General features: G+C 36.6%; 2 protein-coding genes across 2 annotated transcripts; one reads left to right on the plus strand and one right to left on the minus strand.

The window, feature by feature from the left end:
* Window positions 1-260: 260 nt before the first annotated feature.
* On the minus strand, window positions 261-20,217 carry washc4 (WASH complex subunit 4). Its single transcript, XM_065292011.2, has 33 exons — window positions 20,049-20,217; window positions 19,162-19,301; window positions 19,012-19,065; window positions 18,810-18,875; window positions 18,668-18,713; window positions 17,216-17,283; window positions 17,048-17,130; window positions 16,908-16,950; window positions 16,729-16,832; window positions 16,506-16,626; window positions 14,730-14,853; window positions 14,295-14,422; window positions 14,056-14,216; window positions 13,814-13,940; window positions 13,545-13,670; window positions 10,984-11,091; window positions 10,703-10,849; window positions 10,513-10,592; window positions 10,293-10,398; window positions 10,039-10,155; window positions 9,796-9,964; window positions 7,924-8,078; window positions 7,765-7,839; window positions 7,590-7,694; window positions 7,382-7,516; window positions 7,176-7,284; window positions 6,431-6,497; window positions 4,800-4,886; window positions 4,562-4,709; window positions 4,383-4,479; window positions 4,104-4,300; window positions 1,184-1,280; window positions 261-1,088 (listed from the first exon to the last, which is right to left on the minus strand). Exons 1-33 carry the CDS (start codon window positions 20,107-20,109, stop codon window positions 1,018-1,020), a joined length of 3,522 nt encoding a protein of 1,173 aa, XP_065148083.1. The 5' UTR covers window positions 20,110-20,217; the 3' UTR covers window positions 261-1,017.
* Window positions 20,218-20,603: 386 nt separating this feature from the next.
* slc41a2a (solute carrier family 41 member 2a) lies at window positions 20,604-27,236 on the plus strand. The gene is made up of 11 exons (XM_065292410.1): window positions 20,604-20,876; window positions 21,988-22,426; window positions 22,519-22,626; window positions 23,088-23,159; window positions 23,230-23,374; window positions 25,385-25,531; window positions 25,676-25,823; window positions 25,899-25,978; window positions 26,073-26,204; window positions 26,288-26,436; window positions 26,667-27,236. The coding sequence occupies exons 2-11, from the start codon at window positions 22,109-22,111 to the stop codon at window positions 26,826-26,828; spliced, it is 1,461 nt and encodes a 486-aa protein (XP_065148482.1). The 5' UTR covers window positions 20,604-20,876; window positions 21,988-22,108; the 3' UTR covers window positions 26,829-27,236.
* The last annotated feature ends 150 nt before the right edge of the window (window positions 27,237-27,386 follow it).

A 27,386-nucleotide genomic window follows, 5' to 3' on the forward strand; every position in this document is an offset into this window, starting at 1 on the left:
AAGCTGCAGCTATTTGAATAGAAACATTTCATAGGAAAGGGAAAACCGATATTACAAAAACAGACCAATCTTGTATTTTCTGACCACCTTTAAGGCTCCCTTTCTTTGTAATAAAGCAGAACGGCTTTCCTGAACCAGTGTTTGGCCTCTATATGGGAGGGTTGTGGGGGTAAATCGGAAAAGGGTCGGGGTCCTTTTGTGAGAGCGTTTATAAGCACGTTGTGCAAAATGAATCATATTGCTTTTTGTAAAGGAAACAGTTTTAGGTTTTTCCAAAAGTCTTTTAATGAAGGTAATGATGGCATTAGGTTAATACACAAAATCCACCTAAAAAGTAAAGAAAAACCAACAGCTGGAATGTCAATGAAGTGAAGAAACTGCTGTGCAGTGCACTTAAAAGACGTCACACTGAATACTGTAAAAACAGCAGCAACTTTAAGGCAAGTGCATTGAATTTTTTGACACGATGCTGTATGGTTAATTCCAGCACTGGTGTTATTTACTTTTGGGTAGCAAACGTCATTTTTCTATATTTAATACATATTTCACATCAATTGAAATAAACATGCAGACAATGCTTCACTTATTGAATGCTTGTGACGTTGCAGTTGCTTATAAAAAAATTATTAGTACATTAATATTCTTGATGAGAATAACACCATCAATCCATTAATTTCTTTTTAGATCTCTCTATCCCAAATGCAGAAGTACAATTAAAAAAATATTTCAACCGTGTTACTAAAAAATACCAACACAACCTTAGTGCTTCATCTACCAATCAGATTTTTCTTATGGCCAAGTGTTGAAAGCAACAAATGACAAGACAGCTAAACATTCATGCTCTTAAAATGAAGCATTGGTCCAAACCCCACAGTTAAGTTTCAGTCAAATGAGTGCAGCTGGCATCATGCCGCAATGACATTAAAAAATAAAGATACTATACAATGTTTGTATTAGACGTATAGTTTGCGCAGGATTAATCCTGGTATCACGTACTCCTTTGGTTGCTCTTCGGTTTCACTTGGCACTTGGGTCACCAGGAGAACCCTCGACGGTAGAAGAACCAGCACCGCTTTTATTAACTTCCTCTGAGGAACAAAAATACATGTTACATGAAAAGACATTACAGTAGAGCCAAAATTTGATTGACCATAAAATATTCAATAAAGATCAAAAAACAAACCTCTGTCTTTTTTCTCCAGAGTCTCCTCTGCTGCGGTTTTATCAGCCCTGAAGAAGATCCGAGCGCTGCTTAGAGAGAAATACAGCAGCTCAAACTCCTATAGAGAAAAAAAAAGATGCATTTACTTGAGATTTTATGTAAATATTTCAATAATTTAATAGCATGTTTAAAGGAAAACACCATGTTTTACCTCAATTTAGATGAATTAATACATATACATCGTTTTTCAATGCGTACACTTATAATCTTTGTACAGCGCTTCTTGAATGTGTTAGCATTCAGCCTAGCCCCATTCATTCCTTAGGGTCCAAACAAAAGTTTTATTTTGTGCCACCATACTTACTCGTGTAACTACTCATGTATCAGTCTTTAAATAGGGAAAACATGGAAGTGTTTGGTGGCTTCTAAATTCATCCTTGTTTGGAGCCATAGGAATGAATGGGGCTAAGCTAAATGCTAACACATTCACGTGGCGCTGTACGAAGTGCACGCATTGAAAAAAGTTTAATTAGTCCAAGTTGAGGTAAGAACATAGTAAAATATTGAGAAACTGTGGTGTTTTCCTTTAACTTCAAATATTTATTTTTCATCCATCCACAAGTTTTTATCAATAGTATGTAACGTAATGGTTAATAAGGTAAAAGTCTTGTCATTTTTATAGGTACACAAAACTGTCAATTTTCTTAGTTTTCTGATTTATTAATAGTGCCAAAGAATGCATTGATACAATGTTTCATTGGCTGTTTTCAGAGTGGCTCATTTCAGTAGCTCTGTGTGTGTGCAAACAGCCCATATGTTTGAGCCTGTATCAGACAAAAATACAGATTTTGAGGAATACTTCATTATTCGGAGATTGTTAATGGACATTTCTGACTGGTAAGTTTGTGTTTTCTCAGTATGAACCTGCAAAACAGAACTAAAATGTCAATAGTAGAACTTCAGCCTAAACGCTAGCATATAGCATTAACTAGCATATAGCGCTAACTCAGCAGTCACAACTTTGTTTTAGCATTGTAACAACATTGTACTTAATTTAATGTTGGGGCGTACATTATTATGTTCTTACCTCAACTTAAGACGAGTTAATACATACCTATCTTTTTTCAATGCGTGCACTTCATCTTTGTACAGCGCGTCGGGAATGTGTTAGCATTTAGCCTAGCCCCATTCATTCCTTAGGATCCAAACAGGGATGAATTTAGCAGCCAACAAACACTACCATGTTTCCCCTATTTAAAGACTGTTACATGAGTAGTTACACGAGTAAGTATGGTGGCACAAAATAAAAGGTGGAGATTTTTTAAGCGGATAAAAATGAGAACTCTATTGTATGGCGGAAGAGCACTTAGTTTGCAGCACATCGACATCGGGCGCAGTAATATTGACGGTAGTTTGAGCGAGAGGGGGGGAATAGTCAGGAGTGATGATGTTACTGCGCGCTGAGGTCGAAGTGCTGCGAACTAAGTGCTCTTCCTCAATACAATATAGTTCTCATTTTTATCCGCTTACATTTTTTTTGTTTTGTGCCACCATACTTACTCGTGTAACTACTCATGTAACAGTCTTTAAATAGGAAAAACATGGAAGAGTTTGGTGGTTTCTAAATTCATCCCTGTTTGGATCTTAAAGAATGAATGGGGCTAGGCTAAATGCTAACACATTCATGACACGCTGTACAAAGATTAAGTGCACGCATTGAAAAAATATGGGTATGTATTAATTCATCTAAGTTGAGGTAAGAACATAGTAAAATATTGAAAAACTGTGGTGTTTTCCTTTAAATAACAAAGAAACAAGCATGTTTGAAGCTCATGATATGTCATTAGCATGTTCGTATTATTCATCTGTGCCTAGGTAAATAAAGTTTTAAATTCTACATCCTTTAAAATGTTATGTAATAGCCACATGACATGCAGATTAAATGAATAAAATATATCATTTGTGTGTTTTATTTAGATTTTTAATTTAAAATTATTTATTTACATTATATGATTTAATTCTAAGTAATTATTTTTCATCCACTCGCTAACCCCCTGCAATTCCCCGCAAACCACCAGTTTGGGAAACTGTCCAATGTAATGCACTACACTGGGTTTCGTACATTTGTGACCATCAGTCTTAAAGGTACTATAAGAAGGATTTACCCCCATCTAGTGGTGAAATTTTATTTTGCATTCAAACGAATAGTGCTCTCTAGCGCCTCGCTTTTCCAAATGCGTGTTGCAACTACGGTAGCCGTTATGTAATCACTGATCTCCTTGTCCGTTTCAGCTGGTTCATGTGTTCTGAATGAAAACGCGTTGTGGAAACGCGTTGGTAGGCTAGTGCTTTTTGTCTCTCTCGGATTATAGTTAATCAGTATGGCGGAACGACAAGGAAGCTTCCTTGGACTTACCCGTTCAATGTAAGTAAAAAGAAGAAATTCTAAGCTTTCAAAGGACATATTTATGAATAAAGACATTGATTTTGATTAATAAAACACTTAAAACACTACTTACTATCCCTTTAAGTCGCACATATATTTGTAGCGATAGCCAACAATGCATTGTATGGGTCAAAATTATCTTACATTTTCTACTGTAAATCAAAGTTAATTTTTTGTGAGTGGTTGCTAAAGACTTCATTTGGATAACTTTAGAGGAGATTTTCTCATTTTTTTGGACCCTCATTCCAGATCTCGGCAAAAAATATTGTCCTATCCTAACAAACCATTGAAAGCTTATTTACTTTCGGATGATGTATAAATCTCAATAAAAACTAAAAATCCTGTTTCTTGTAGCAAAAAGCACATTTCCACAGCTGATCTCGATGCTATGCTATATAAAACATTACTATTTTTTCTTTAAATATCTAGCACTGATCTGAATGCACCATGGCTCTTTGCTCTAATGCATCTGGATCTTCTTCACCCTCAACAGACCTGCAGATACACATCCAGTCTCTTCTGGGTCAGGTTCATCGTCTGCATGAGCTTCTCATCCTGGCTGGTTGACTGAACGTTCTGCTCCTTCACCACCGCATTCATTTCCTTCTTGTACTTTTCTCTGACAGCCTGGAACCAGTGCAGCGAGTCGAACTCCTGATACTGGTCTAGAAGCTTCAAGATGTACGCAACCCCTAAAAGACAGAAAACAAATAACAGCGTTGTTCAGAACAGCTGCAATGAAACGCCATTGGGAGATAAAAGCTTAACACGCACCCATAGCAAAACCATCATCTGTGAAGGCGGCTCCTTCTTTATTCTTCTTATTCAGTTTTTCTTTGCAGCTGATGGAGTGCTCCACAAAATTAACTGTCTGGGTGGGAGATACAAGATGGAGGTTAAGCGATTTGCAGCTAACAACCAACATCATAGTTATCAAAGACTTGCAGACTAACCAGAGGAGGAACGATCATGTAGAAGTTCCTCAAGTGCATGTTCTTGGCGCTACGAAACTCTGGTGCGAAAACCCCCACCAGCTTCTTGAAGTACTCGGTGCCTTCGGCAGAACTGCTGGTCAGGTCACTGAGCACAGAGTCCAGCTGACTGAAAATACAAACAAATTTGAAATTCTACCTCACAATAAGAGATTTGAAGATGTTGGGGAAGTGATATTACAGTCCCACTCAGAGGTACCTTGCCGATTTTTGTGTTTCCTCTGAGAGGCCTTCTTCTTTCACAAGCTCTTCAAAGTTCACAATATCTTCTAGATCAGGAACAAACCTGGAACAAATTTCTATGTAAATACCACATGAATTCTTGTTTAAGGTGTCCTAACTGAAAATCTTACTTAAAATATGTCAGTGTCATTGCTTTGTCTTAAGATGCACACCAGTAATGTATTTTTATAAGGTATGTTGGTAAAATACTATTAAATGTGCTAATATATTTAAAGGAATATTCCATTTTCTTAAAAGAAAAATCCAGATAATTTACTCACCACCATGTCATCCAAAATGTTGATGTCTTTCTTTGTTCAGTCGAGAAGAAATTATGTTTTTTGAGGAAAACATTGCAGGATTTTTCTCATTTTAATGGACTTTAATAGAGCCCAATACTTAATACTTAACTCAACACTTAACAGTTTTTTTCAACGGAGATTTAAAGGACTCTAAACGATCCCAAACGAGGCATAAGGGTCTTATCTAGCGAAACGATTGTCATTTTTGACAAGAAAAATAAAAAATATGCACTTTTAAAGCACAACTTCTCGTCTAGATCCGGTTGTGATGCGCCAGCGTGACCCCACGCAATACGTCATGATGTCAAGAGGTCACAGAGGACGAATGCGAAACTCCACCCCAGTGTTTACAAGTGTTGAGAAAGAGGACCGTTCCTACGTTGTTGTATGTCAACTGATACTAATTAATGTCTTTGTGTCAGTTTATTGTTTACAATGGTCCGCAAATTTGCGTTTTATATATGTAACACCTGACCTCCCTACGTCACTACGCATTTACGTTAGGTCGCGCTGGACCGGACCTAGACGAAAAGTTGTGGTTTAAAAGAGCATATTTTTTAATTTTCTTGTCAAAAATTACAATAGTTTCGCTAGATAAGACCCTTATGCCTCGTTTGGGATCATTTACAGTCCTTTGAAACTCCGTTGAAAAAAAACTGTTACGTGTTTAGTTAAGTGTTAAGTGTTGGTGTCCATTAAAGTCCATTAAAATGAGAAAAATCCTGCAATGTTTTCCTCAAAAAACATAATTTCTTCTCGACTGAACAAAGAAAGACATCAACATTTTGGATGACATGGTGGTGAGTAAATTATCTGGATTTATTCCTTTAAGGCCTAGTCCTGGGTTAATCTATCCCTGTCCAGAAAACAACCCTGAAATGTTTAAAATGTAAACTGACTGGTGCTAAATGTCTCTGTAATTCGGAAAAGCACTACAGGAATATTTAAAAGGCTTCATCATGTAACTTCTGAATCAAATATGAACCTGGACATAAGTTATGGGCTGGTCAGACAAAAATAGTATGAGATGTATCGGCCCAAAAAGTACGTTGGTCCACTGGGAATTTGCCCGGTCTGCCAGATAATATATGTTCTTAAAATACGTTTTTTTATATATTTATGGATGGAAATTTACAGAATATCTTCATGGAATATGATCTTTACTTAATATCTGAATGACTTTTGGCATTTAAAAAAATTAGTAATACAATGTTTTAATGGCTATTGATACAAATAAACCCGTACTTATGACTTTTGTGGTCCAGGGTCACAAATAATAGTATATTTTAGTACTTCAAAAACCAACCTGATAGCACTACTGCAACAGTGCAGCCCTCCTGAACGAATCATCCGTACGTAACCCATCGCGTTGCCTGAAAAAAAACAAAACAGGGAATAACAAAACAATTATTTTAATTTAAAGAAATGATCGAACAAAAAACAAACTAATGAACAAAAATATAACAGGACCAGGAATTAATTAATTGTATTTTTTATGGCATCCACAAACAGTGACTAAATGTTGTAAAGCTGAAAGCCAATGATTCAGAATTAGATTTAATAAAAATAAATATATTTTAGACTAAGCTGTGACTTTAAAAACCTAGCATTTTTATAAAGCTAGTACAAGTTATGAATACCAAGTTACTTACTTCAGTAGTCAAATTTAAATAGAAAATGTGTATTGCACTTTTTATTTTCTATTTGTATTTAACTTTTACTTAAAAGATTAACTTTTTATCATTTGTGACCCTGTCTGTGAAATTCAAAAATTCAAGTTTGATTTCATTACATGGATTGACCTTACTCAGTCAGTTTTAAATGCATCATGGTAATATTTTCACAGAATGTAGTTTACATTATGTAGGATGATTTTATGTTAAAAATCTTCACAGACAGAGTCACATGCCTAAGAGTGATATATCATTTTAATCAAAATTAAATTAATTAAAGTTTGTTAAATTAGTTAAATATATTTCCAGGCTGAAAAACATTTTCAAAGAGTTTGTGTTGATCAAAAAAACAAAAACAAAGGTTGAAACAAACATTACCAATTTGACTGATCAGCTGTCTAAACTGATCGAGGTAGCTCTGACCATCTGGAGTTAGACCCAACTTCCTGATACCACGGTTGAACTTTTCCGCTCTGTCGAAAGGATACTACATACAAAAGATATAAACAAGACACACTGCATTATAAAAGTATTTCACATTTGATAAAGTTTCCATCATCGATCATTATTGTCCTGCAAGCTACCTTTTGGTCCGTCTGGTCCTTGGTTTCCCTGAAGAAGCGGATGTCTTTGATGAGCCTGGATTTGATATGTTCATCGTACATGAACTGACTGAAAATATAAAACTTCTTGCGAAGGAACTGATACGTAAAGTTGACCTGCAGAGCAAAAATTTGCATCAGTGTGACTTCATCACACCATGATATGGTCACATAATACATCTCCACATACCGTTGTGTTCATGATACCAGTCCCATGTGTGCGAATGGAGTTGGCAATGTGTCGGATGTTAATGGTGTTCAAGTGCTTGTTGTTGCTGGTCTTCTCTATGAAGATCTACAAACAAACTCATCGTTAAACTAAGTCGAACACTGCGGACAAATCGGTTTAATGGTAAGGGGCTTGCCTGGTTGTTAAGATTGTAGAGGTAGCGGGAGACAAAGACGTGGATGTTCCTCATAATCTCAAGAACATCAAGTCCCTACAAGACACCAGTTTAAACGACAATGTCACATTCAACTGAACGGTTGTTGGACTTTTTGGACTGAATGTTGAGATTATTTACCTGTTCTAGAGTTTGGCTGGGTAGATGAGCCTCGGTCATGACCAAACCGTAGCGTTGTGTGGCGAGGTTCCTCATCTCACTGTACGTGGCCCAGTCATGAAGAGCCACAGTTGTCAGGTTGTAAAACGTCTTGTCTAGATAGTGTGTTACATAGGCTGCAAGACATACATTTATATTTATACATTTGGCAGACACTTTTATCCAAACTTTAAGGGATAGTTCACTTTAAAATGAAAATTCTAACATCGTTTACTCATCCTCATGTTGTACTAAATCTGCATGATTTTTTTCCTGATGAACACAAAAGAATGATGGTAAACACACAGCAGGAAGTGACCATTCACTTCCGTAGTAGGAAAAAATATTTTGGAAGTATTGTGATAAATGATGAAGAAAATATTTTGATAAATGATGGTAAGCACACAGTTGACAGTATCCATTACATTCCATCATATTTTTTTATTCCTACTATGGAAGTCAATGGTCACTATCTGCTGTGTGTTTACCATCATTTCTCAAAATATCGTCTTTTGTGTTCATCAGAAAAAAGAAATTCATACAGGTTTAGAACAACATGAGGAGGAATAAATGATGACAGAATTTTAATTTTAAAGTGAACTATCCCTTTAACTTTTTAGTATGCGTGTTACCTTGGTTCGAATTTATTACCATATATGTAGTAGCTCAGATCTTTAAGGGATAGTTCACCCAAAAATTATAATTACCCCATAACTTTCTTCCCCCTTAAGCCATCCTCCATGTATAACATTATATTTTTTCCAGATGAAAACAATCATAGTTATATTAGAAAATGGCTGTTCGAAGCTACTTATAATGGTAGTAAATGGGGCTTCTGATGGTGACGAGATAAAGTAGCATAGTGACGAATGCGGAAGTGTTGATGCAGGAAATAGAAATCTAAAAGGATTTTTTTTACCTTAAAATAACATTTCCAAAAAAGTTTCAGCGGTCCTGTATTTTGAGTGAAAACTACAAAAACTTGCTTTACGGCAGACCTACAATCCAACTAGAGCCAGCTTTGCTGCAGTAGGCTAAATTATTTACGACAGTGGTAATGGACAATTTCGCTTCCAACCTGTAGGGGGAGCAAAGAGCAAAAACTCTTTAGTGTTGCTTTAAAATGCAAATGAGTTGATCTCTGCACTAAATGGCAGTGCCGTGGTTGGACAGTGCAGATTAAGGGGCAGTATTATCCCCTTCTGACATCACAAGGGGAGCCAAATTTCAATAACCTATTTTTTCACATGCTTGCAGAGAATGGTTTACCAAAACTAAGTTGCTGAGTTGATCTTTTCACATTTTCTAGGTTGATAGAAGCACTGGGGAGCCAATTATAGCACTTAAACATGAAAAAAGTCAGATTTTTATGATATGTCCCCTTTAAATATTTACATTTTTCTTACAAAATCGCATTGATTGCCCTCAAAAAGGCTTTATTAACCCCCTGAAGCCATGTGGACTACTTCTGTGAAGGATGGATGCACATTTTTGGGCTTTAAATCAGAAGCACCATTTACTACCATTATACCAATATATCTCCTGTTGTGTTCGTCTGAAAAAAGATCATCATATAAATCGATGATGGCTTGAGGGTAAGCAAATCATGGGGTAATTTTCATTTTTGGGTGAACTATACCTTTTATATCTGACCTTACATTTATTCAAAACAAGTAAACATAAAGCTGTTTTCACAACCCATCCGACTTCCACACTGTAATGTACTTCCAAGTAAAGCAAAAAATGAAATGAAATGAAAAAGACAGGAAGAATGAGAAACACACAAATTGATCTTTATTAATGTGTAAAGTTTATTAAATATTAAAGTTATAAATAGAATAAGCGAGAACCTACCTTTAATGTCGATAAACCTATTAAAGAAGCGAATGGGTTTGAGAGTGAAAAAGTGAGCCAGGTCCTTCATGCCAACTTTAAAAGGGTTTCGATCATCCAGTTTGAGGTGCGTGTGCACAGACAGACGCAGGTCTTTCTCAATCTCCTTACACAGCTTGTCTAGCAGGTGCTAATGAATAGGGATCATGTAAATCAATAGAGCACTCATTTAAATCTACTGAAAGAAAGAGACGGTCGTCTTACCTCATTGAGGATTTCCATGATCTCAATGTCGTAAGACGCCAGCAGCTGATCACATGACTCCAAGTGCTTGGCATGCAACATGGTGGGCACGCAGTCTCTAAGTGCACTAAACATGTACTAGAGGAAACAGTAGAATACATTAATGTTAATTTTATATAAATATTATTTTATTAGGAATTAAAACAATACTTTCATAACCAAACCATTATCAAGAAAAGTGTTAAAATTTTGTGTGTTGTCAAAATTTGTTTTACGTGTATTCTAGCCGCATCCACTGCATTGTCGTACACATCATCCAGATAGATGGGGAACACTGTACGATGCCAATAGAGGAAACTGCAGTCGCACTGCACTTTTACTCTGAAGAGAGAGAGAATATCCCATGATGCACTTGCAACAGACTGACCACAAAGATTACACAGCCAGAAGCTACTATTGCTAAAGATTTCATTGACAAACATGTCCAGTTCTCACCGCTTTCGAAGTTCACTGATCAAGTCCAGCTTCTTGAGAATAAGCTGTAGAGGCAGAAGCTCCTCATCCTTGAATGTTTTCTATGTAAAATGTTAAATATATATATTTAATACATAATTATATATATTATGTAATTTGTTGTGATTAGATTAAAAAGTATACAGATTAAATCAGGGTCTCCGTCACTCACCAATTGAGTGCCAACACTGAGAGCCAGAGATACTATAAGCCTCCTCTCCTTGGTGCTGGGCCCATTCAGAGTGTTTTCAGCCAGAACCAATGCAGAGAGAACATCCAGTCTCTGCTCACTGTACTTCTTATCTGAAATCACTCTTTTCTGAGGACAACATCATGAAGATAGAACATGGAGGTCAGCATCACTTGTAATATCACAGGTATACTGTGGTGACAGACACATATCACATGCAGTAGGCATTGGTATGAAGTATGGGTGTTTTGATGCATCAATACCTTAGCAATGGAAATAGAGGCAAGAGCTTGAGCCTGTAGATGCTGCGTGATGTGAGACACGGAGTCTGCAACGACCATTGACCGCCGGTGGAAAGTGTGCTCCACAGCCTGTGCATGATAAACACTGCTTACAAACACTGTGTGCTTCATAGCCTGAGCATGATAAACACTGCATGTTTCAAAGCCTGTGCATGATAAACATTGCTTATAAACACTGTACGCTTCAAAGCCTGTGCATGATAAACACTGTACGCTTCAAAGCCTGTGCAAGATAAACACTGTACGCTTCAAAGCCTGTGCAAGATAAACACTGCTAATTAACACTGTGTGCTTCTTATTCAGTGAGCATTATAAACACTTCTTTTGAACATTGTACACTTCAAAGCTGTGCATGATAAACACTGCTTATAAACACTGTGCATTTCAAAGCCTGTGCATGATAAACACTGCATATAGACACTGTGCGCTTCAAAGCCTGTGGAGGATAAATTCTGCTTATAAATACTGTACACTTCAAAGCTGTGCATGATAAACACTGCTTATCACTCACACTGTGCACTTCAAAACCTGTGCATGATAAACATTGTTTAACACTGTAGACTTCAAAGCCTGTGTATGATAAACACTGCTTATAAACACTGTGCGCTTCAAAGCCTGTGCATGATAAAACACTGCTTATAAACACTGTGCGCTTCAAAGCCTTTGGATGATAAACACTGCTTATTAACACTGTGCGCTTCAAAGCCTGTGCATGATAAACACTGCTTATGAACACGGTGTGCTTCAAAGCCTATGCATGATAAACTCTGCTTATAAACACTGTGCGCTTCAAAGCCTGTGGAGGATAAACACTGCTTGTAAACACTGTGTGCTTCTGCTGCTTCAAAGCCTGTGCATTATAAACAATGCTTATGAACATGGTGCGCTTCAAAGCCTATGCATCATAAACTCTGCTTATAAACACTGTGTGCTTCAAAGCCTGTGCATGATAAACACTGCTTATAAACACTGTGCGCTTCAAAGCCTGTGCATGATAAACACTGCTTTTAAACATTGTGCGCTTCAAAGCCTGTGCACGATAAACACTGCTTATGAACACTGTGTGCTTCATAGCCTGTGCATGATAAACACTGCTTATAAACACGGTGCGATTCAAAGCCTTTGCATGATAAACACTGCTTATTAACACTGTGCGCTTCAAAGCCTGTGCATGATAAACACTGCTTATGAACACGGTGTGCTTCAAAGCCTATGCATGATAAACTCTGCTTATAAACACTGTGCGCTTCAAAGCCTGTGGAGGATAAACACTGCTTGTAAACACTGTGTGCTTCTGCTGCTTCAAAGCCTGTGCATTATAAACAATGCTTATGAACATGGTGCGCTTCAAAGCCTATGCATCATAAACTCTGCTTATAAACACTGTGTGCTTCAAAGCCTGTGCATGATAAACACTGCTTATAAACACTGTGCGCTTCAAAGCCTGTGCATGATAAACACTGCTTTTAAACACTGTGCGCTTCAAAGCCTGTGCACGATAAACACTGCTTATGAACACTGTGTGCTTCAAAGCCTGTGCATGATAAACACTGCTTATGAACACTGTGCGCTTCAAAGCCTGTGCATGATAAACACTGCTTATGAACACTGTGCGCTTCAAAGCCTGTGCATGATAAACACTGCTTAAACACTGTGCTTCATAGCCTGTGCATGATAAACACTGCTTATGAACACTGTGCGCTTCAAAGCTTGTGCATGATAAACACTGCTTATGAACACTGTGTGCTTCAAAGCCTGTGCATGATAAACACTGCTTATGAAAACTATGCGCTTCAAAGCCTGTGCATGATAAACACTGCTTAAACACTGTGCTTCATAGCCTGTGCATGATAAACACTGCTTAAACACTGTGTGCTTCATAGCCTGTGCATGATAAACACTGTTTATGAACACTGTGTGCTTCAAAGCCTGTGCATGATAAACACTGCTAATGAACACTGTGCGCTTCAAAGCCTGTGCATGATAAACACTGCTTAAACACTGTGCTTCATAGCCTGTGCATGATAAACACTGCTTATGAACACTGTGCTTCATAGCCTGTGCATGATAAACACTGCTTATGAACACTGTGTGCTTCATAGCCTGTGCATGATAAACACTGCTTATGAACACTGTGTGCTTCAAAGCCTGTGCATGATAAACACTGCTTATGAACACTGTGCGCTTCAAAGCCTGTGCATGATAAACACTGCTTAAACACTGTGCTTCATAGCCTGTGCATGATAAACACTGCTTAAACACTGTGTGCTTCATAGCCTGTGCATGATAAACACTGCTTATGAACACTGTGCGCTTCAAAGCCTGTGCATGATAAACACTGCTTATGAACACTGTGCGCTTCAAAGCCTGTGCATGATAAACACTGCTTAAACACTGTGCTTCATAGCCTGTGCATGATAAACACTGCTTATGAACACTGTGCGCTTCAAAGCCTGTGCATGATAAACATTTCTTATAAACAATGTGCGCTTCAAAGCTTCTGACAATTCTCATTAACTCACTTTTAACAGCTCCACTAATCGGCACAGGGCCTTCACAGAGGTCTTGGTCATGGGCCGCTGCATTGACATGTACATGTTCATGGTTGTCTTGATGATGGTGCTGATGCTGTAAGCATACAGGATTCCCTGAAGAAAAATACATCTTTTTATCTATTTGGCAGACTCACAGTGCATTCAAAGTATCAAGTTATGTATCAGTATCAGTATGCCTGCTCCCTGGAAATCAAACACCCAATCATTATGTTGAAAATGTAAATGATGATATGTACCTGTACAAATATATTACACCTATTGCTCAAGTCTTCAGATTGCTTCTCCGGTTTTGGTTCTTTAGATAATATGGACTCCATCTTCATCATCCAAGAGGTCACAAAGATGTAGTAAGATTGCATGTCTCTGCACAATGACACAGCGGAATGTTCACACTACAAGCCAATATCTGGTACTCTTTAATTGGTCCAATACGTTTTTAAGCTTTATTGTAAAAGAAATAAAAGCTAATACAGCTTACTTTATTAGCATCTGTGCTTTTTGCTGCAAGTATGCATCTCTGTTGCTGCGGATGGTTTGGAGGCTTTTCTTATCCATCATTTTGGCAGCCGCTGGAACTTTGTTTGTCAAAAACGTGTCAGGAAACCAGACAATGTTTGCTACTAATGTAACTGCGGGCACCTGGTGAACAAAGTAAAATTACGAGTCTTAATAATGACTAACAAAGCACATATTTACTATACAAGCAAGTATGCTTACCTTTTTACACACGTCCAGCAGGGATTTGTAGATTTTCTTGTCGACAGTCCTAAAGATATGGAAGTGAAGAACAAAGAGACAGCAAATGCCTGCGTACTTGTCCCTCTGATCGATCTCAGACGGTTCCCCTATAAGACACATAACACGATAAAACTAACTATAAAGGCCCACTTTCCATAATAATATCAAGATAATAATAATAATAGATTCCTATAGCAGCTTATTTGGTAGAACATTGTGCTAGCAGCATAAAAGGTTGTGGGTTTGATTCCCAAGGAATGCACATACTGATAAAAATGTATATGAATGTATGAAAGCATCTGCCAAATGCAAAAAGTTGTGTACATTCAAAGATGTATATGTTGGATAAAAACATCTGCTAAATCACTAAATGTGTTGTAATTCATGTTATTTGATTAAAGAATGACTACTAACCAAGCTTTGACTCAACATTGGTAAAAATGGTTCTTATATTATAGGCAAACTCCTCAGCAAAGGCACTGTTTTTAGAGACAGACACTCCCTCTCCTGGATTATCAAACCTCTGCTCCACACAAGCCTATATGGAAAGTAACAAGAGTAAACTTAAAGCTGATATTTTGACAATATTTCAACATAAAAACAACTTTAAACTGCCTAGTTTAATTCCTGTGGATTTATACATTTCAACTTTCAGATGAGGCATAAATATCAATTTAAAATAATTGACCCTTATGACTGTTTTGTGGTCCAGGGATACATAGGTTTATTTCAGAAGCCTTAAAGGAATATTCAATTTTCTTAAAAGAAAAATCCAGATAATTTACTCACCACCATGTCATCCAAAATGTTGATGTCTTTCTTTGTTCAGTCGAGAAGAAATTATGTTTTTTGAGGAAAACATTGCAGGATTTTTCTCATTTTAATGGACTTTAATAGAGCCCAACAATTAACACTTAACTCAACACTTAACAGTTTTTTTAATGGAGTTTCAAAGGACTATAAACGATCCCAAACGAGGCATTAGGGTCTTATCTAGCGAAATGATTGTCATTTTTGACAAAAAAAATTAAAAATATGCTCTTTTAAACCACAACTTCTCGTCTAGGTCTGATCCAGCGCAACCTAACGTAAATGCGTAGTGACGTAGGGAGGTCACACGTTACATATATAAAACGCAAATTTGCGGACCATTGTAAACAATAAACTGACACAAAGACATTAATTAGTATCAGTTGACATACAAGAACCTAGGAACGGTCCTCTTTCAACACATTTGCAAACACTGGGGCGGAGTTTCACGTTCGTCTTCTGTGACCTCTTGACGTCATGACGTATTGCGTGGGGTCACATCACGCATCACGACCTGATCTAGACGAGAAGTTGTGGTTTAAAAGTGGATATTTTTTATTTTTCTTATCAAAAATGACAATCTTTTCGCTAGATAAGACCCTTATGCCTCGTTTGGGATCGTTTATAGTCCTTTGAAACTCCGTTGAAAAAAACCGTTAAGTGTTGAGTTAAGTATTAAATGTTGGGCTCTATTAAAGTCCATTAAAATGAGAAAAATCCTGCAATGTTTTCCTCAAAAAACATAATTTCTTCTCGACTGAACAAAGAAAGACATCAACGTTTTGGATGACATGGCGGTGAGTAAATTATCTGGATTTTTCTTTTAAGAAAATTGAATATTCCTTTAAGATCACATTTAAAGGAAAACACCACTGTTTTTAAATATTTTACTATGTTCTTACATCAACTTAGATGAATGAATACATACATATCTTTTTTCAATGCGCGCACTTTTAATCTTTGTACAGCGCTTCTTGAATGTGTTAGCATTTAGCCTAGCCCCATTCATTCCTATGGCTCCAAACAAAAGTTTTATTTTGTGCCACTATACGTACTCGTGTAACTACTCATGTAACAGTCTTTAAATAGGGAAAACATGGAAGTGTTTGGTGGCTTCTAAATTCATCCCTGTTTGGAGCCATAGAAATTAATGGGGCTAGGCTAAATGCTAACACATTCAAGAAGCGCTGTACAAAGATTAAAAGTGCGTGCATTGAAAAAAGATATGTATGTATTAATTCATCTAAGTTGAGGTAAGAACACAGTAAAATATTGAAAAACGGTGGTGTTTTCCTTTAAGGATCAAAACTGATGCCGGCCTGCACGTTTTTCATGTTTCTCATGCCTTAACTAGCTGAATAAGGAAATGTAGGTCCAGACCTGAAAGATCATGCTGTCCAGCAACTGCCCCTCCAGCTTAAGTAAGAGCTTTTCAAAGGGCTTCAGTTTCTCCTCTGGTATGGCGAACTTGGCTGGGTTATGATGGACAGATTTTAGTAACCTGCAAAAAAAAACACGTGATCAGCAAACATGAAAAACGTCCCTGATGCTCTTCATTTGACGGTTTTAGCGACTAGTAAAACATTTTGAAGACTCTCGCCACCTTTTGTACATCTTCCAGTGATCCTTCAGCGTGGCGTGGTTCTCCATGATCTCATCCAGCGTGATGAGAACCACCAGAAGTTCACCCAGATGCTCATACACTGTCTGAATAAAGACAAAGTACAATCATTAACACAATAAAACATGGATGAATGTAAGATCACATGACAAAAAAGTTACCTGAAAGTGTACACCTGTGGACTCAATGATTTTTGTCGCATTCCTAGAGGTTGACATGGTTAGAACATGGTGTTAAGCACAATAAGCATCAACATAACAATAAACAGTTGAATAACACAGGCAGTATTTTAGCCTCTCACTTGTTGCTGTTGTATAAAGCAGCCAACTGGTGAACCATATTGATCACCACCTCAAAGCAACGGGAGACGAAGCAAGAAAGCTCCTGTAAGTGTTAAAACAAAAATCCATGTCATTGAGGGCTCAGTCGTGTAATAGAAAATTTTAATAAAATCTGTTCAATATCAAACCTGCAGGAAGGAAATGAAGCGACCCATCTGAATTTGAGACTCTCCTTCCACCACACTAGTGTCAGACACTGCAACCCAAAAAAAGTCATAAGTCTTTTAAGGATAAAAAGTGAAACGAGTCATGAGATTTATTTTTAGGGCTGCAGAACTACCAATCGCAACTAATCGTTTGCAAAATAAAAGTTTTTGTTAACATCATATGTGTGTCATGTGTATAGACCGTTTCAGCAGTAACAACATAAACAAGCAGCTGTCGCGGTCCTCACGTAACTTCCGGTAAGCTCCGCTAAGAATAAACAACAACAAAGTTCTTTAAACGTAGTTTATTAATATAACAAGCAAAAAAACAACACATAGATTATATAGGAAACCAAAATATTTGTTATTTTCGAGGAGGTATTTGTTCAAGATATCAGTTTAGCAACTAGTCAGACCATTTAAAAAACGAAACCGGAAGTAAAGTTCGGATCCAGACGTGTATCACGTGCGTCCGATGAAACCGTCTATAATAATTATGTCTAATAATTATGTATATATAAATACACACACAGGCATGTATAATATTTATATATTGTATATATACATGTAAATAATTCTTAAATATATACATGCATGCGTGTTTATTTATATAAATAATTATAATACACAGTACATATGCATTTATAATGTAAACTAAAACTTTTATTCTGCAAATGATTATTAGCGATTAGCCCTAATTATTTTGTTCTTTATGTGTACAATTCATAAAGGAAAGCAGGTTTTGCCTATACAATCATAATTAATAAATGTAATAACATTGACATTACACAATAACAACTTTTCAGATGATGTCACCAAGCCCTCTTATTTCAAGCCCCGCCCCTCCATCCACTTGACCACTATTGACCCCGTCCCAAATGGCGCACTTCATGTGGACTTTCAGTCTCTCGTGGCCTTAAATTGCGTGTGCTCGCTTAGTCTACGAGTCCGTAGGGTGTCCCATCTGTCATTTTTACACTCCGAAGTGTGCTCATCAGCGCCCCCTTTGCACCCTTGATGCGATCTTCGGCGAAGCCCACACTGCAGCAGGCTTCACGCACTTTACCAACCCAGAAGTCCTTGTGAAAGAGCAATCAGACAACGAAAGGGAGGAGTTCACACTGATGTGCAACTTATCTTCCTATTTCCGGCGTGAGGCTCGAGTCTGTCCCAAAAGACGACTCTGGTGCATCCTCGTGGACTCGCGTCAAGGGTCCCTATTAAGGTCTGCACTACATGATGTCATCAAAGTGTGGATTCTAAGGAAGTCCGGAGTGTGTCATTTGGGACAGGGCCATTCATGATCCCACTACATCTCGATGGAGTAAATTAAGTCCCACCCCCCAAATTTTCTGTAGTATCTTGCTTCACTCATAAATACACATTATCAAGAAAAAAAAATGGCGATAATTCTATGCAAACAGAAATGATTACCTCCTTCACCATAATACAACAAGCCATTATAGAACTTTGTTTCGGCCTGAAAGTAGAAATCACAAAATAAATGTCAATTAACATAGGTATTAAATAACTACCTTTATATAATATTGTATAATCAATCTATTCTCCAACGTACCTCATACTTTAGTTTTTTGACCTCACAGCACAATGCTGCATAAACTGTGATGACTTTGTTAAGCACCTGATTAAAAAAAAAAACAAATAGGGGTAAAGTATATCCATTATATGGCAAGTGATTTTTTCATAAAATTTTCATATTTGGTGAACTTTTCCTTTAAAATAGTTGTCGAATACAATTTTTCCAAACTTTTTAATACCTTATTTTCAGTTTTGATGAGCTCCAGTAGTGAGGACTGTTCATATGGTAGGAGCTGTATAAAACAACAAAGACTGATAGAGTTATACTTCACAGCCAAACAGCGGGTGAATGCAATTAAACGAGAAAGAAATGCCTCATAATGCAATACCTTCAAAGCAATAGGATCCAGAGTAAAGTCCCATACATCTCCGACAGATTCATCTAACGCTTCCTCAATGCCCTGGAGCTGAGTGGCATAGTCCTCTAAAAACTTCTCATAGCTTTTAAGCTGCACTTCTGTGTGAATTTCTGGCAAGGAGGGAAGCAGAAGCAAAACGTCAACACCATACCAGCGATTTGCAATTGATTACGATTTCCTTCCTTATTTGGACAAATAAAACATTATGTATGCATATATTTGTATACATATAACTATACATTATTTGTAGTTATTACAAGATGCTTTGGAATGCTTGAATCTGATTGGTCAGTGGTTTGTTAATCCCAGATCTAAATTAGTAACACAGCCTCATTTTGGTAGTGCGAGTCACCTTGACAGGTGCAATTTATATTTACAAATAAATATGCGTAATTAATACCATATATGAAATTTTCCAAACCAAATCCAAACAGTTAAAGGTTACATTGTTTCTATAGTAATAACAACGATTTTGTTTCTCTTAAAACATCACAATACAGCAAGTGTGTGTGGGTTAAACGTTGAAAATACATTGAAATGACCTCAAAATTAAATTGCATCCACTTTCGATTACTGACAACATAATGCACTTTTCAAATTACTTTCTAAGATTGTGCAGAAAACGAAATTCAATCTATTAATGCAATGTGTAAACACGTTCAAATGAAAGTGAAAGTCTTGCTTATTAATGACATTATTTGTACAATCAATAAAGCTAAAATCTAATCAGAGTGCCTGAACTTGGTCACTTTCTCTGGTCATCTGACTTCTAGCTAACATTACACCGCTAGTCACAGGCTTTTTAAAGCCGTCACATCAAAAACAAATCCAGCAAACCAACGGCGCGCTTTACTTACTTTGCGATCCATCATCAAAGCGATCAAATTCCCAATCAGGGGATAATGAATCCACTGCCATACTGAAATAAACAACACACACAATGCTAGCAAAAAACTGCCATTAGCTCACTGTGTTTGCATTTCATTGGGAAAAAATTTCACACACACACACAAGCACAGAGAGGGGAGGGGTTGTGCTGTGCTGAAAGTCACATGATTTTCACGCGAACTTCCTGTCTACAGCATTGCGCAGACGAATCTGCATATGACATCAAAGTACCGCGAGAGCGATTCGAGCTCTGTGCTTTATGAACTTATTTTATTTTTTGGTCAAAGACGGATTTTAATTTATTTTAAGGAAAAACTAAGATTGCAGCTTTAAGGACTACTATATTATACTTTTTTATTATATAATCAAATGCCTTTCTTTATTATCAACACTGTAGCAAAACTACATATTTGAAGAAAGACATATAAAATTGCGAATAAAAAACTCCTTAAGGCTGTTCTTGTCATTGTTAAATTCGTCGCAATGCGAGTTTTTATTTGATCAATAAGAAATCAATCAATTTACATTTCTCGCCCTGTCCAAAGGACGGCGATAACAGCAGACAAACTTCACTATGGGGCCACTGTTTCCTCAAATACCAAGCCTAATACAATCCTTTGAATTGTTTCCAAATGAAATCTATATGTGAAATGAGCTAATGGGCAGTAAGTATTTCACAATATACGTTTTAGTGACTGCTGGTCGGCGGCCGGTTGACTTCAGTGCTGTCATGTGAACCTTAGCTGCAGGGTGTACAGAGCGCCCAATGAAGAGAACGATAAAGGCTTTGCTTATGGGTAAGGTTTACTTTTTCTTACTTTTTTAAAGCAATTGTTAAAATTGTTAAATTCATAGTCATAATCTAATGTATTTTCACTCATGATGCATTTTGGTAAAATGGACATTTCTGAGTTTATATTAAACATTGAATAAAATATGTTATTAGGCCAATTAATAATCATACATTACATGTGAATGGCATGTTGCTCTGTTTATGCATGCACTGCTCTGTTTTTTATACCTATAGTTATTTATACCTTTAAAATAACTTTTATAGCTACTTCTATATAAGTTAATTATACCACCAGGTATTAATATTTGAATGCTGGCATATTCTTAATAATTTTTTTTATGATTGTCAAAAGATGAATGGCGATTAAGCGCATACAAAATAAAGGTATGTTTTGCATATACATATATTTATTTATTTTATATTATATTATATATACATACCAAAATATACTCATAATTTTTTTTAAAAAAGTATACATGTATGTGTGTATTTATACATGACAATTACACAGAACACACATACAAATATATTATGCAGACACAAACTTTTATTTTGTATGCGATTAATCTTTTGACAGACCTACTTTTTTGCGTGTTTCTAATTTAATATTTATTTAATGTAAATACTTTTATACAGTATTCTTTGTTTTTTTATTGTATACCCTATTTTTTTACATTTTTATCAAATCTCATAAAGAAAAACATTAAATTAATTTTAACAAGTACTGTTTTGTGCTGAAAATTACTGTTATTTTTATTATTTTATTCTTTTCTTAGTTAACAATTTTCTGCTTGATCTACCAGCTTGTGTTGAATTTGAATTAAATAGAAATTCCTAAATCATTAAAATGTTAAAAGAATGTTATCGGATTTGTCAAACACTGTTATCCAAAGGGACTTACAGTCCATTACAAGGTATGCATTTTTATCAGTGTATTTGTTCCCTGGGTTTGACCCAATCACCTTTAGCACTGCTAACGCAATTCTCTACTGAGCAAGACCTCACCAGGAAAAATTAGAAACTAATGTAATACTATCAGCACTTGCTTATAGAGTTTATTATAATAGCTTTCATGTTCAAACCACTAATGTTTATAACACTGTTTCTGATTTCAGGGGAAATGCCAAGCAAGAACCACAAAACAAATGAAACACATCATCACGTTTCACTTAACACAAGCATTTTGAAACTTTAAATTAATAATTTTCACATCTGTCTATAAGTATTTAACAAGCAATGGCATCTTTAAATGAAGGCCCAGATGACCTAACAAAAGATGGGAATCACTTTATGTCTAAAGGCAGCCCATCTAGCTTCACCCTTTCTATCAGCAGTAACACAAAAAAAGAGTTTTCAGACTTAGATCCCCTGGTGCCCCATGCGGTCTATGGGACATTTTCAACCTCTACAGCCATGATACAGGATGAACCACTGGATATTCGTCAAAAGATGCCGAGTGAGTCGGTCGGAGCTATGGTGCTACAGATTCTGGTTCCGTGCCTCCTCGCGGGTTTTGGAACAGTGATGGCGGGGACGTTACTTGAACTTGTGCAGGTGAGTATACTGTTGGAGGGAGATGATGGGGTTTGGGTAGATCTGGATGAAGTAATCATTGTCAATGGATCCTCTTTGTGTTTGTGAGACAGCACTGGGACGTCTTTCTAAATGTGACTGAGATCTTCATCCTGGTCCCACCTCTACTTGGTCTAAAGGGCAACCTAGAGATGACACTGGCATCAAGACTATCCACTGCAGTAAGATCACAGATGTTACTTAAATGTGTGCTAATGTCCAGACGTTTATGGTGGTGAGCTTGTAAAAGTCGTTTTCCTGGGGTGCATTTGAACAAATTACATGAAAGAGGCGTTGATAGGGTTGGAAAAGGTAAGTGGCTTATCTTCTCCAGCTTAACAACACCCCTGGTAGGTCTGTTGAGGGCTACTTTACCAGCTTAACCCAACATATGCTGGTCAAAACTCAAATCTACTTCATATGAATTGAATGTTGCATTTGTCTTCCACCTTATTAAAGCATTTGTCCTGTGGTATTTATCCCTTGTTTGTCAAAGAGTTTTTTGTGCACTGCAAAAAAGTGCCCTCATAGTTTACTTTTTTTTTGACAGTTTGAGGATAGAAAAAAATCACAATTTTATAATAACACCATATTCTCTTTGGATTCTTTATAAATGAATAAGTCTTTCTGAATAATTTTGCAGGTGAATGTTGGCAGAATGACCTCTTCAAGTGAGAAGTGGAACCTGATTGTGGGAAATCTTGCCCTCAAGCAGGTTAATTCTCTTACTTTATTTTCATCTGGTTGTGAAGTTCAATGAAATGATGCTTTATTTGTCCTGACAGCTACAAGCAACTGTCCTGGGCTTTATCGCTGCACTGGTAGCTTCAGGTCTTGGATGGATCCTACTGGACGAGATTCTTATAAACCATGTAGCATTGCTTTGCTGTTGCAGTGTAGTGACTGCATTCACGTCATCAATGTTGCAAGGTTTGCATTCAACTTGTATTTCTAAAGAAATCTTCTGACTAAATGAAGCATGTATATTATGTAAAAATATGATTTTAAAATTTAAAGGTGCCAAAGAGTGCATACAAATAATATGTTAAATTGTTCTCTGATATCTACATATGTAACTTTAATAAATAAAAAAATTATCTATAGATGGTTTTACATGTCCATTTACAACCCTAAATGGAATTAAATGGTGTATTATTACCTTATTTGAAAGGGTCATAAATAATAATGTTGAGCTCTGCTCTGATTGGCTGTTTCTTAGAGCAGCTCCTTCAGTGGCTCTGTGTGTGTGTAAGCAGACCTTATGTTTGAGCCTGTATCAGACAAAGATACAGAATTTGACGAATAATCAATTGTTTGGAGATTGTTAATTGACGTTTCTAAGTGGTAAGGTTGTTTTTTCAGTATGGACTTGCAAAATGTAACGTTGCAACCCTGTATCACAAAATTACGTACCTATATTCATTTCAATTTGTGATTCTTTTCCATTACACTGTCACATTTTTCCGCGTTTTTACATGACCGTATCACATATTTCTGTTTACGTGTCATTGTCACGTATTGGTTACTCAACTGTTTTGTCCTTTTTTCAAACCATTGTCACTTCGGTTAAGGGTTAGATTTGGTGTTTGCATTAGGATGTCACTTTATGTTTTAGTTTATACTTTGCTGCCTTAACATTTTTTGTTGAATCAACTCGGATTTACAAGTCATTTCAACTTACTATTATTTATCTTGACTAGAGATGAGTTGTTATAACTACAGGTGAGTTGTTATAACTTATAAAATTAAGTTGACTTTTCTCAACTATATTTTATAAGTTGTGACAACTCATCTCTGTTGACATGACTTGTAAATCTGAGTTGATTTACAAAAAATTTTAAGGCAGCAAAGTATTTTTTACAGTATACTATTTTTTCAGATATATTTTTTTATATTTTCTGATTTCAAACCATTGTCGCCTGGCATTATAGGGTTAGAGTTGGATTTGGTAAGGATGTCATTTTATGTAAATCTAACCCTAAACCGAAGCGACAATGGTTTGAAAATAGGACAAAACAGTTGAGTAACCAATACGTGACAATGACACGTAAACTGAAATATGTGTCACGTAAAAAACGTGACAGTATCACGGAAAAGAATCACAAATTTACGCGACTATAGATACGTAATTTTTTTGTGATACTGGGTTGAACTGTAACGTCAACTTCAGCTTAAATGTAGCATATAGGGCTTACTCAGCAGTCACAACTTTGTTTTTAGCATTGTAACAACATTGTACTTAATTTAATGTGTAATTTAATGTTGGGGGCGTACATCGCGACTGTAATGTCATAGTTGGTGTTTATGTTTATGTTGGAAACATGGCATGCACGAGGTTTACATAAGATGAAGGAAAACATTGTGTTTGAGGCTTACGATATGTCATTACCATGTACAGAACTCTTATTATTCATCTATGCCTAGGTAAATACAGTTTTCCATTCTAAGGCACCTTTGTTGTTGCATCAAATCAGGAGGTCTACAGAGAGGGTCCTGGTCATGAGATCAGACTTGTCACTTGAATAACTCATGGCTTGAGATCTTGAGTGTGCAAACTCATTTTCTATGTGTCCAAACACATGGGCCAAATATAGACCTGATGTCCTCAGGTCAAATAGCCAATATTATCAGAATTTAGCATGAGATTTTCATTATGATTGATTATTGGGAGCAATTTAGTTGTGATAGCAAACAATGTTGTTGGGCGTCAAACTTGTTTGTTGTTCTATTAATACATTTGTGTAATATTGAAAAGTATTGCACCATTGTTAGCCTATCTGTGAAATCCAGTCTCAATCAAATTCTAAATGTAAGAGGTAAAAAGGTTTGATTTCACATCTTTGATTTCCAATGTTGAAAAAAATCAACAAATAATTACTTTAGCTGGGTCACAAAAATTAAAATGCATATCTATTATATACACAAATGTGTCATTTCTAGGGGTCTTAATAGTTGGTGTGATTATTGGATCAAAAAAGGTCGGCATCAACCCAGACAACATAGCCACGCCGCTCGCAGCCAGTTTTGGAGACCTCATCACATTGGGACTTCTTGCCATCATTGGTCAAGGCTTCTTTTATTGCATGGGTGAGAAGAGTGTATGTTAACATTCTGATCTGATCAAAAACTGCTTTCACTTCTTAAGATTCGTGGGTGGTCCACAGTTTGTTATTTGGTTATTTACTTTTAGCTTTTTTCTTATCCCAATGTGTCATTTTTTCTTGTTTGTAGAGCCTTACCCATATATTTCCTACCTGGTGTGTATCATTTTCTTGTGTCTGACACCACTGTGGGTAATCGTTTCATTTCGGCATCCTGAGAGTCGCAAACTGCTCCGTACCGGCTGGGAGCCAATAGTAACAGCTCTTATGATCAGCAGGTAAATACAAACATCATCTCACTTTATCACTACACCCATAGCCAACTATAAGAGTGTCTTCTTTTTTATTTTCAGTCTTGGAGGACTGATTCTGGACAAAACCATTACTGATCCGAACCTTGAGAGAATTGTGGTGTACACACCTGTTATAAATGGTGCGTCAAACAAACTCATTTGCTGGGTTTTAGTAAAAACAATGTGAAAACTTATTTCAACTTTTTTGCACACTTTCACTAACCTCTTTTTAAGGTGTTGGTGGTAATCTGGTTTCGATCCAGGCTAGTCGAATAGCTACCTATCTGCATTTTCAGTGTACTCTAGGTGAGCTTCCAGACGATGCTAAAGGATGTTACTGCCCCTGTCGCAGCTTTTGTGCCAAAGGTAGAATTGTTTCTATGCCTATACTTTAATAAATTATTAAAGTTATTTTGAGATCACTATCAGTTTCACTGTTTTACTGGCAGGCCCGAATGGAAGATCAGCACAGGTGCTGCTCGCATTGGCCATCCCAGGTCATCTGGTTTTCATCTACACCATTTACCTAATAGAAGGGAGACAAACTCCGCCCACTCCTGTCTTTATATCTTTCTATTTGGTTGCAGCTTTTACACAGGCAAGTGAAAGTATCACTGTTTTCATATCACTGCCCATTTTGTGGGTTGATTCAGATCCTTTGTGCAAGAGTAATACCTCAAATTGTGTTTCTTATTGTGGAAAGGTTTATTAATGTATTTCTAAGTGCAACACTTTCCAATAGAAAGTATCGGACAGGGTACTTTGTTACGTATTGCTAATTTGGTCATGCTTTTATCTGAAACCTTTTCCCAATCTTATTCCACACAGGTTTCACTACTGCTGTGCATAGCTGATGCGATGGTTCACTGCTTGTGGAAGTTCGGCAGGGATCCTGATAGCTTCTCCATCCCTTATCTGACAGCTCTGGGGGATCTGCTGGGCACTGCCTTTCTGGCACTATGTATTTATCTCATGTCATTGGTTACATAAATGCTGGTATTGGTGATAAAGGACATTATCAGTGTTCTAGAAAGCTGTAAGTTCCTAAAATAGATTTTATCTCATTCATAAAACCACTCAGTGTACTGAGACATGAATCATGATGTTGCTGGTCTACATTTTTGGCATTTCTCAGCACAGTGCATCTAACTGAATATTTGTGGACAGCTTTTGAAATAGTTTTTAATAACAATTCCACATCGACCCTTTTAATGTCAGACAAATCATTGCACATTTTGCTGAATTCCACAATATGCTGGCTGTACCATGAGACAATAGGTTTTTGTACTTCCTAGTCATGTGACAATTATCTATATAAAGAAGTGCTGTTATCCACTCCATTATGTATAAATACGTTACAGGTGCTCTTAAATTTACTTTTTTTTTACATACCATACATTGCACCACACAATAAATAAAGCAACTTGCAGGACTAAGAACAAGTCTCAACTCAACCAGATGCTGATGATACATAGTGTAATACTTTTGACTGGATTTATTTGTAGAAATGTTCTCTTAGCATTTTATTATCAATCAGCTTCTTGAGGT

This window comes from Paramisgurnus dabryanus, chromosome 23 (assembly GCF_030506205.2).
Source record: "Paramisgurnus dabryanus chromosome 23, PD_genome_1.1, whole genome shotgun sequence".
NCBI classification, from domain to species: Eukaryota; Metazoa; Chordata; class Actinopteri; order Cypriniformes; family Cobitidae; genus Paramisgurnus; species Paramisgurnus dabryanus.

What these genes read in the sequence shown, in the direction of transcription:
- washc4 (XM_065292011.2), bottom strand. Translation starts at nt 20,109, where the DNA reads ATGGCAGTGGATTCATTATCCCCTGATTGGGAATTTGATCGCTTTGAT. An exon ending in TCATCAAAACTGAAAATAAG is followed by an intron (nt 18,876 to 19,011) that starts GTATTAAAAAGT and finishes TTTTTTAATCAG; the next exon opens with GTGCTTAACAAAGTCATCAC. An exon ending in AGATGATGGTTTTGCTATGG is followed by an intron (nt 4,301 to 4,382) that starts GTGCGTGTTAAG and finishes TCTGTCTTTTAG; the next exon opens with GGGTTGCGTACATCTTGAAG.
- slc41a2a (XM_065292410.1), top strand. Translation starts at nt 22,109, where the DNA reads ATGGCATCTTTAAATGAAGGCCCAGATGACCTAACAAAAGATGGGAAT. An exon ending in CATCAAGACTATCCACTGCA is followed by an intron (nt 22,627 to 23,087) that starts GTAAGATCACAG and finishes ATAATTTTGCAG; the next exon opens with GTGAATGTTGGCAGAATGAC. An exon ending in GTACACACCTGTTATAAATG is followed by an intron (nt 25,979 to 26,072) that starts GTGCGTCAAACA and finishes CCTCTTTTTAAG; the next exon opens with GTGTTGGTGGTAATCTGGTT.